General features: G+C 28.7%; 2 protein-coding genes across 2 annotated transcripts; one reads left to right on the top strand and one right to left on the bottom strand.

Moving 5' to 3' along the window:
• Nucleotides 1-751: 751 nt before the first annotated feature.
• LOC101221029 (expansin-like A3) lies at nt 752-3872 on the bottom strand. Its single transcript, XM_011660317.2, has 5 exons — nt 3503-3872; nt 3268-3377; nt 2723-2904; nt 1555-1687; nt 752-1240 (listed from the first exon to the last, which is right to left on the bottom strand). The coding sequence occupies exons 1-5, from the start codon at nt 3615-3617 to the stop codon at nt 989-991; spliced, it is 792 nt and encodes a 263-aa protein (XP_011658619.1). The 5' UTR covers nt 3618-3872; the 3' UTR covers nt 752-988.
• Nucleotides 3873-10352: 6480 nt separating this feature from the next.
• Nucleotides 10353-11090, top strand: LOC101211627 (auxin-responsive protein SAUR68). Its single transcript, XM_004144883.3, has one exon. It carries the CDS (start codon nt 10550-10552, stop codon nt 10994-10996), a length of 447 nt encoding a protein of 148 aa, XP_004144931.3. The 5' UTR covers nt 10353-10549; the 3' UTR covers nt 10997-11090.

Genomic DNA, 11090 nt, shown 5'->3' with positions numbered 1-11090 from the left:
ATTAACGGTAAAAATATTTTTAAACCTTATTTTAAAATTTAGAGATATATTTAAAACTTTTAAAAGTTTATGGATAATTATTACGTATAGACTACAAAATTAAATTAAGGGGCAACTTTTGTAACTTAACAATTATAATTCTTTTAATATATTGACGTGCCATTTGTTCACTAAATTAAAACAAATGAAAATATATCGGTCTGACCAGTGGATATCTTTGTTTATATATTTTATAATCAAAGGGTTGAATATAGATATTAAATTTGCATAGATATCTTCAATATGAATAGAAATACTATAATTTTTTTAACATGATATTTGTGCATACGAATAAGAATATTAATAATAATTTGCATTACTTACTTTGGGAGTAAAAACAACTCCATTTTTTATGTAAATAAATTTGGTGATGTACATAAATATTCAAATGTTGATATCAATATCGACATTCATATTTAATCCTTAGTTCTTGGATTTTTGTTCCTATATCTTCAAAATTCATATTGAAGTTTTAAATGTCAACGTCAAGAATACGTTGCCATAGCAATAAAAATATTGATAAAATATTAAAGTGAATATCATGTAGATATATTAAAAAAAATTGTGAATGAAAAAAAGGTATATATTTAAGTACTTAGGTGGATATCAAATTTATATAGAAATGTAGTGATAGAGTAGGTGGGTGAAGCATATTAGATTCATGCTCAAGAAGAAGAGAAATATATTCATAAATTGAGAAAGAACTCTGGAAGAAACAAAGTTGTAAGTTAACATGATATTTCAAAATTAAGCTTTATCTATTAGAACTCAAACAATTTTGAAACAAACCTAACAAATTAACAACACCACACTTCTCCATTCTAAAGAAAGTTAAAAAGAAAAAAAGAGTACCTAAGAGATCTTTATTATAGGATTTGTTTAATTATAACCAAAAACATACTAAAAAGAAAAACTCAAATGTTTTCTTTTATTTTATTTTATGCATTAATCACCAATGCCCTTCATCGCATTGTTTACAACTCTCTTGTCCTTTAGCAATGGCATCTGTCTGAACTCCAAGGTCGTAGATCATCCCTGGCTTCCAGTCTGCCGGTACCACCCGCTCCGCCCTAATCCACATCCCGTCGAACCCCGAAATCACTCTTATTTGAAACATCACTGCCTTTTCCGGCATCATGTCGATTTCCCACACCGCCGTCCCATGTCTTCTGCTCATGAACGCCGTTCTTCCCCCATTCACCTTTAACACCAACATTATTCATCAATTTAGTGTATGGTTTGGTCCATAAAAGTTTGAGTTCAAGTCTCAGATTGTTATAATAATGTGTAGCCTTGATTTTGCTTATTTAATCCACACATAGCTACAGACAGAATTGTATGGGGGATCAGATTTCAAACTTGTGACTTTAAATGTATATATTTTGGTTTAACTTTTAATTTTGAAAATAACAGTTGTTTCTGAAAAGAATAAAAAAAAAAAAAAAAGAGTTTAAAATTGATGAATGGAGCTAGTTGATATTGTAGGTGTGGTTGGGGTTTTGACAGCACACTTACCGGATGAAGATGAACCAAAACAATGTCTGTCTGCCCACCTTGGAATAAGAACTTGAGGGCCATGTGATGAGGCTTTTTGCTTGACTCTTCAATTCTTACTGACAAATTTTGTTTTTTGTATTCACAAGGCATCCTGCAAAAACCATGCTCCACCCATATTATATAAACAAACTTCTCTCTCTATATATATAATGATCTCTATATAGATTTCTATTTCTGTATAATTATATCTACATAGTTACATACATATCTAACATGAATACTTATCTATGTGTGCATCATATAAATATGTACATATATATATATACTTATTTGTAGTTTTGTGAATGAGGGGAATTAAATATATATATATATATATATATATATATATATATATATATATATATATATATATTTACTTATTTGTAGTTTTGTGTACGAGGGGATAAATTAAAATTGTTAATTGTTAAGAGACAACAATATATATATATATATATATATATTTACTTATTTGTAGTTTTGTGTACGAGGGGATAAATTAAAATTGTTAATTGTTAAGAGACAACATTTAAAAATCATTTAAACATCTTTTCTTGATTCATTTTAGGAGAGGTTGATCATCGAAATTTTACTAACATATTAAAGATTTTCAACTTATCCATTGTCTGATTGTTTTGGGTTTTCGTGGTGCATTTCTGTAGACATTAGATTACTTTTCAAAATTTCTCAAATCTTAATTAATTTTTTTTCTTTAAAGAAAGTCATGGTTTATGTTGGGTAAAATTGTACCGATAAAACAAAAAGATTGATGATTTTAAGTTTTCTCGGTATTATTTTTTACAAAACTACATTTTTTTAGTTAACATAAAATAAAAGTAATATTTATAAATTTGACTTTTAATAATAGCAAAATAAATTAAAATATTTACTAGTTATAGCAAAAAATTTAGATATATGAATGATAAAAACCTATGTCACCGACTAATATCAATGTTTGTTAAATGTTTATTATTGATTGAATTTGAAATTTTGTTAGAACTTGTAAATATTTGGTCGAAATTGTTATTTTTGACAATTTTTTTATTTATAAGGTTAATTTTGAATACCGACAAACTAAAGAAACAAATGTGAGGTACAGTACTTAGAATTCAATATAAACAAAAGGAAGAACCATAATGTAAAGGCTAACCTTTTGTATTCAATGTCCAGAGTCCCATGTCTCAAAATAGTCTTGTCATGGCCCTTCTGAGCCATGGCAGAGAAAGCTTTCTTACTCAAAACAAAATCAGTTCTGTTGGTTTGTACATTTTGATCAGTCAATATGACTTTGGTCCCTCTTCTGCTGCAAACCTTCTTGTCCTTACACCTTATCTACAACATTGTATTTTTTTTTTCACCAAATCATTAAAATAACATTTAGAAAGTTGTTTTGTAGAGCTGAGATATAATCACAATTTCAAAACTTGAGTAATAGAAGATGGAACAGAAATGAAATCTGAAGAGTGAAGTTAGATTGAAAATAGTCGGATTATGCGCCACTAAAAATCCCTTAGATGCATTCATACAATTGTAGAGAAAAAATGCATTTTGAAGTGGATGAATAAGTGCACCACATAATGCAAGAAAATATTGCTAGCATGCATTAATTACTTGTTTCATATATAACAATCACCCTATCAGAAGAAACCCATTAAATTATAGAAGAATTAAAAACACACTGCAATTTAATATTACTTGATAGCATGCGCCACAACGAACACCTTCTTTGTAAAGAGAAGGAACGCCCGCAGCCAGGTGTCCGTTAAACAAGCCAAGAGCTAAAGAGCCATAACCACAAGCGCCAGCTAAAACTCAAATACACATTATTCTCTAGTCAATATAGTATTATATAAAAGAAAAAGAAAACGTAGAAACAAAACGAGAGAAGAATGATAATATAAAGATTTGACAGTAACATATAACAACGTACATGAAAGTGGTGAATCGTTTGAGTAATAGGCAGCTTTGGATTGGTGAACACAACGATCACAAGCATTAGCAAATGAGGTGAGGAAGAAAAGGAGAAGGCAAACAAACAAAGCCATTTCAAATGCCAAGGAGATTACGAAAAGAGGAGAAGAGGCAAAGATTGTTTATAAAGACCCATTGGATATAATCGTTTCCCAATGAGTTTGGTGTATTGTTTCTTCACGTGGAGAGAGATTATACTTTGTTCCCACCGACTCCTTTATCTCCCCTTTTGTATAAATTAAATATAGTATTTCATAGGATGCTTCTTGGATCTTAGCATCAACCTGCATTGAGAAGCTTTGAAAGAAGAAAAAAATTAGAATGTGAAGGACGAGTGTGATTTGAAATGTTAGATTTTGTTACGGGGTAGTGTGTGTTTGTAGAACGAATAATAATTAAACGGACTAAATTATAGTCGGTGAATTTACAAGGTTGTCACATACTTTTTCTGTTTCGCACTTAAGACAAAACTAAAAACAAGTCCTGCTCAAATGATACATTTGGTATACATATTTGATAAACTCGATACATCTTATAGACTTCATGTAGAGTTGATAAACCTCGTACACATATTTAATATACATAAATGTTAAAAATAAAAATATTAAAAGATTTTAAGTTAATGGCAATTAAGTAAATATGTCTAAAAGTCGTAAATACAACAATGTGACATTTTTTTTTTTTTTTGTAAATTTTATCAGCCTTATGGCAAAATAGATATGAAACGCTTTTAAAGAAGCAATAGCAATAAGTGAGTTATTATAATCTTATATTATTATAGTTGCCTTGTAACAATATTAGTTTGTGATTTTTGTGTACATTATTTTAATTTGAATTATAATGGTGCACGTTTTGTGATTTTATTTTTACAATAAACATATATTTTTCTTTTCTCAATCATCAAATATTTAGTATATCACGTGTGTATCAAATGTTTACTCATTTAATACTTTCTCATTTATACAAGTTAAATTTAGAACTTCTTGGTCTTTAGTCTTCAAAATGTTGTAGTTGCAAATCAATGCAAGTTTCGATCTTCTTAAATACAAAAAAGTTTAATCTTTCAAGTCTTCAATCTTCCAAAAAATATTAATCTCGAAGTTGATGAAGACTTTGAGTTTTTACACAACTTGAAAGGTTTTAGAAGTTTAAGTATTCAATTTTCTAAAGGTTCAGTTATTCCTTCGATCGAAAATCCTTAAAATGAATGGAAAGGTCTCTATTTAGAGAGAGTTTCCATGGTTTTTATCATATGGGTTTGGACCCATTTGTTTGGTATGTTTGGATTTGGGCTTGGGCTTATTTGACTGTTGGGTTTGGATTTGGACTCATTTACCTGTTTGAAATTTTTATATTTAGGCCTAAATTTAGTTAGATATGATAAAGGAAAATTGCAATGGATGACTATTTTAGCAATAATAATTAAGGATATAGCAACATTTAAAAAAAATTGCAAATATAGCAAAACTATCACTGATAGACTTGATATAGTATATCAGTGATAGACTAATATTTGTAACATGGTCTATCAGTGATAGACTTATATCATTGATAGAATTTGACAAATTTTACTATATTTGCAAATATTTTAAAATTGTGTTATATACTTAATTAATTTGAATTTAATTGCTAAATTTGCAACTATCCCTATGATAAAATTTAGGGATGGTTGCAAATTTAGCCATTGGATGCAAAATAATTAAGTATATAACAACATTTTTAAAAAATTGCAAATATAGCAAGACTTGTCAAATTCTATCAATGATAGAAGATAGAAGTTTATCACCGATAAACCATATTGTAAATATTGGTCTATCACTAATAGATCATACAAATCTACTAGCAATTAATACAAGTTGAAGTCTATCATGGATAATTTTACTATATTTACACTTTTTAAAAATATTATTATATCCTTAATTATTATTCCTAAAATAGAATTATAATTACCCTAAAACTTAATTATGCCACAATGGGTAGAAAATGAAGCCAAAATTGAAAATCTCAATCAGTTAACAAAGACTCTGCCATGGAACTTACCCCTGAAGCCTAATCGAATATATCCATGGTGACTTCAAAATCTCATCCAGAAATCTACATAAATTTGTTTTTATCTCTCTACAGTACTCTTTGCATCCACTCCTTTTTTATATCTGAAGTCCCTAATGATGAAGATGGTGATACTTTACAAAATTCCCACTCATTAAGAATTTACTTAAATTCCATTAGGCATCATTACACAATTCTCCATTGACTTAAATCACCTAAATATTTTGCAATTTAATTTTCAGCCCTTCTTTTAATTTAGCTTGTGATCATTTATATTTTATTACTATTTGATTCCTATTTGATATTTAATAGTGTGTTGTTTTCTATCTAATTGTCATGATTTTTATTAAATATTAAGTAATTCACTATGTATATCTAATTGGCATATGATTACTACTAGCTTATTTCTATTTGATTGATATATTGTTGTGATATGTAATTTCTATATAATACGATTGCTATCAAATTGTCATGTAATTTTTATTTTTATATTTGATGTCATGTGATTGATTAGTATGAGATCAGCTCTTAAGGCTTACCAATGTTGTCTTCTTAAATTTAAACATGGGAGGAAATTTTGTATTTTAGTTAAAGTCTTCTTAGAGCTTCAACTTCGCACTTATCTTATCAAGAACACTAGAAATTAAGAGAAGTTTTTTTGGTTCTTGGTCTTCAATCTCCGAAGAAGATCAGTTTCAATATTCAGAACTTTTCATCTTTAGATCAGCTTCAACTTTGGAAGTTCAGCATTTGGTTCCTCATTTTTTTCTCACAAACAAGGCCCTCCATTTGAAAATCCACCCATCATTGAGATTTGGACTAGACCAAAAGTTGGGTTTGGACTTCATTCTTAATTATTTCACTAGATTCTTCGCCCCATAAACGAGAGATTGGACGTGATAGTCACTGTTTGAAGCAAAACTGAAAAATAATTGTGAGTTAATTGCGATATATACGTATGAGATGTAATATACTGTAAGAAGTATAATTTTAGAGTGAGATATTTAATATTATCTTGTTTGGGAATGATTTCAAAAATTAATATTTTCACATTACACACACACACACACACACACACCCCTCTCTAATGGCTAATGCTTTGCTAAAACCAACCAGACTCCACCTGTGGCACATGCCTTTGCCTCCCCCACGTTTCAAACCCTTTTAATCTTTGTTTTGTTTTGTTATATATATTTCACACATAAATAGTTTTCCCAAAATACAGAAATTGACAAGAATAATAAATAAAATTAATACCCTCCAAAAAGATATATCCAAACTTTAGATAAATAATGCTGCATTCATTTTAAATGTGTTAAGCGTTGCAATTTTAACATCCTATAAGTTGGAAATATTTATTAGAAAAAGACACTATTGTTTATATGGCTTTCATTTAAATTTTAGATTTTTTAAAGAATTTCATGGCAAAAAAAATGAGGATGATGAAGTTTGAGATATATTAGAAATGACAAAAACAATAAATGAAGAAGGGAGTGTTATTGGACACAGAAGTAGAGATTTGGGTTTGGGTGTGGGATGAGGGTTTAGGGAGGACAAAAAGGAAGATACCCTCTCACTGTTTATGTTTCCCATTCTAACGTCAACCACACAATTTTCTTTTGCTTCTTAATTAGCTTAAACTTTGTCATCGTCTTTCCTTCTAATATCTCTACAAAATTTGCAACTATCACCTTTCCTTTTCCCAGGCTCGTATCCCTATGTTTGGACGGATTTTAAATTGTTCAAATGATTTTTTGTCATTTTAAATATCTTTTTTTATTTTATAAAATTTACATCTAAAAGTGTAAAATTAAATACTAAATCAATTTTAAGTGATTAGAGATGTGTTTAGAAATAAACTCGTTCCCTACCAACTTTAACATTCTCGTAAAATTATATTTTAAATTTTACAAAATTTTATATCTTTCTTACGTAACAAAAATCTATTCCCTTAACTAGGTTGAATGCAATCAACTTTTCCAAGTCATAACATCATTCTTTTTAAAAAATTAGAATATTTTTCTCAATATTTTTTATTAATTTAGAGCAACAAAATATTAAATTTTAGTTTTAAATATTCTTTTAAAAGACAATTTTTAAATTATAGTAAAGTGTCATAGTTTAGTTATTTTGTTACATTTTGTACATTTTTTTTATGTACATTTTTCTATATTTAAAAAACTTCTTTTTAAAATAATTTTGTTAGAAAGTATCTAAATAATAGTAAAAAAAATACAAGTACTAATTGTAGGTTTATTTTAGTTATTATATCTAAGATAAATTAATTTATTATTTATTGTCCAACATTACATTCAATTTGAAAGAGTGAAAAGCTTAAATTTATTTAATACTAAATTAACTTCATATTACAACTATTTTTTATAAAAAAAGAACATAATTGCCAACTATTAATTTAAAAAACTATAGCAATAATCCCAATCTTTATTTTATTTCAGAGTTGAAGAAATTTATTGAGGTTTAGTTTAGTTACAACTATTTTTTATAAAAAAAGAACATAATTGCCAACTATTAATTTAAAAAACTATAGCAATAATCCCAATCTTTATTTTATTTCAAAGTTGAAGAAATTTATTGAGGTTTAGTTTGTAATGAATTTTAAATACAACACAATAAATCAAAATATTTATAAAATATTATAGTTTATTTACTATGAATTGCGATATAGATGATTAAAATAAACTACTATAAATGTTTATCGGTATTATATGATAGACACTTAAAGTTTATTAATATTTTGTTAAATTTTTAAATATTTTCTGAAATTTTGTTATTTAAAATAATTTATCTAAACAAAGTTAGGATAATAAATTACTATTCCCCACTTTAGTTTCTAGTAAGGAGTTGTTGGTTTGGAGAAATATGCATTACAATATATAAACCACACAAGTTTGTTGTTTGATTTGGCTTTATTTTGGTGGACCTTTTGCACATTGTGTGCTCCAAATGAAAACTCCTTTGCTTTTGCAAAAAGCATCTCATTCAATGAGCCCAACTCTTCAATCTCTTAGATTCTTTTTTCAAGGATTTTTTTTGTGTTCTAATGGTTTTTGTAACACAAAGAAACAAAAATTAGATTTAATTAGATCACTATTAGATCATGACATGGACAAATAAATCATTACTTTTGTAATAAACCACTGGTATAAATAAGGTTTTATATATATATATATATATATATGATGTGATTAAATGTTCAAGGTCTCATTTAATTTAATGATGAAATTTAGATGATTAGGGAGTTGATATTATTTAAAAGATCCGGATTAAATTGATAATAAAACTAACAAATCCTATTTTTTATATTTTATGTGACATAAACTTAAAATGATAAAAGGAAGAAAAAAAAAATTAAAGTTCCTGTTGGTAGATAATGGTTTCATTTTTTATTTTGAAGTTGATGTTTGTTACTTTCCAATTATTAATTCTGATTTTTACCTTTGAATTTAAAAAACAAATTGACAGTAACAAGTTTCTCTTTTTCTTTTCAAAATTTGATTTGATTTTTGAAAATATTGGAGAAAATGTGGATAAACAAACATAATAGAATATGGTCATACATTCATCTTTTCTTCTACTCTCATTTATTTTCCTTGTATCTTTTGTTAGGTCATGGAAGATGGACCAACTTTAAAACGTTTAGAGAGATTGTGTTAATTGTGTCATTGAATTAAATTCACTTTTGAATTATCGTCGCTCTAAGAGTAAGGTAAAAATAAATTCAAGTCTCATGAATCATGGCCTCAAATTTCCCAACAACTAAACCTTAATATTTCTTCTCAATTTTATATCAAACCATTGATTTCTCATGAAAAAATGAAGGTTGTCTAACACAATAAAACTTGTTACAACATTTCTAAAGACATCACAAACATACGTAGAAAAATAAAAACCATAACAGAAAACGAAGTCTGTGTAATCCAATTCGGTGCAATACCACCTACGTTTAGGGTGTATGTACGTAGTGTGTGCCCATATATAAAGTCAATCAATTACAACAATATACTTATCTATAAATAAACGACAATTACAGTGACACTCAAATAGCTCATAGATAATGGTCATTTAGGCTCCTCCTAAGTATGAAATCCCTCACCTTCGACACTCTTACACTCTCCGTAAGTATAAGGATAATTGTGATATTTCATAAAATAATGAACATCTTCCCACCAAACTACACCTTGATCTAAATAGTTGTATATCATGATAAAATATTACTTTTCAAAGGATACAAGTGCCAAAACAATTAAGATGATGTAAACAATATTCTCCCCTCTATATACGTCTTCCATCTGTCCTACTATTTTGATTCAAATTTGAAGAGCTTCTATGATTATTATATACATCAAATAGTAAAAAACTAGAAATACACATTGAGATTTGAAGACCTATCGGCCGACAGCTCAAATATTCTAAGTCTAGTAGAACTACTTCTTTCCATTTCTACAGAAGAATAGTGAACACTATTCTTTGAATTGATGAGACAATAAATTAAAGAAGAAGTGCAATTAAATTCTCACTTTTTAAAGGCAGATAGATATTACATTACAATGGAGGATATCATCTAAAGTCATTGTCACTACCCATATATAAGATTTGAAATAATAATTGATGGGTAGAGATTTCAAATATATTCATCCCTCCCCAATATCAAATTATCCCATCTCCTTCCTCTCATGTGGCTGCTATTTCTTGTAGTGAAACAAAATCTATGGACCCAACTTTGTCCTCAATAAGAAAAAATGGATATACACCAAATTAATTGAACCCAATTTTTGAGAACAAAAATTAAAAACATCCCACCTTCATTTCACCTTTCCCCCAACATTCACATGGCCATGTACCCACTACAAAAATCACCTTTTCATTCAAATGTATAAGTATAAATCGACACCAAAGTTTTCTTTCATTGCAACATCCCAAACCAGAAAAAAGAAACATGGTAACTCCAAGAACCCTACTTAAGCTAGCTCGTAAGTGGCAGATGGTTGCCGTGGCCGGGAACGGGCGGCGGAGGATCTCACTGCCAAGAACAAGAAGCTCCTCCTCTGTGGCGAACAAAGGCCATTTTGTAGTCTACACGGTGGACCAAAAACGGTGCGTTTTGCCCATAAGGTATTTGGGAAACTATGTTTTAAAGGAGTTGTTGAAGATGTCGGAGGAGGAGTTTGGGTTGCCTGCGGATGGACCGATAAAGCTGCCGTGTGAGGCGGCGTTTATGGAGTATATCGTGTATTTGATCCGACGACATGTTGACATTGAAGTCCAGCAAGCTCTGGTTTTGTCGGTTGTTCCAGCGGTGAAATGCTGTTGTGATTCTAGTTCGTTTTCGTCGGCAGCGCCGGTAGCTGAAAATGACCGGCCGGTGATGATTTGTGGGTTCTGATATATGATTTTTTGTGAAGGAATTTGAACTTTTTACTAATCATAATTATTAACTTATTTAATCAAACTCATTAAAATTCAGTGATTTATATACA

This window comes from Cucumis sativus, chromosome 7 (assembly GCF_000004075.3).
Source record: "Cucumis sativus cultivar 9930 chromosome 7, Cucumber_9930_V3, whole genome shotgun sequence".
In the NCBI taxonomy this organism is placed as follows: Eukaryota; Viridiplantae; Streptophyta; class Magnoliopsida; order Cucurbitales; family Cucurbitaceae; genus Cucumis; species Cucumis sativus.
Note: the sequence above shows the minus strand (reverse complement) of the source record. Positions and strands in the feature narration are given on the sequence as shown.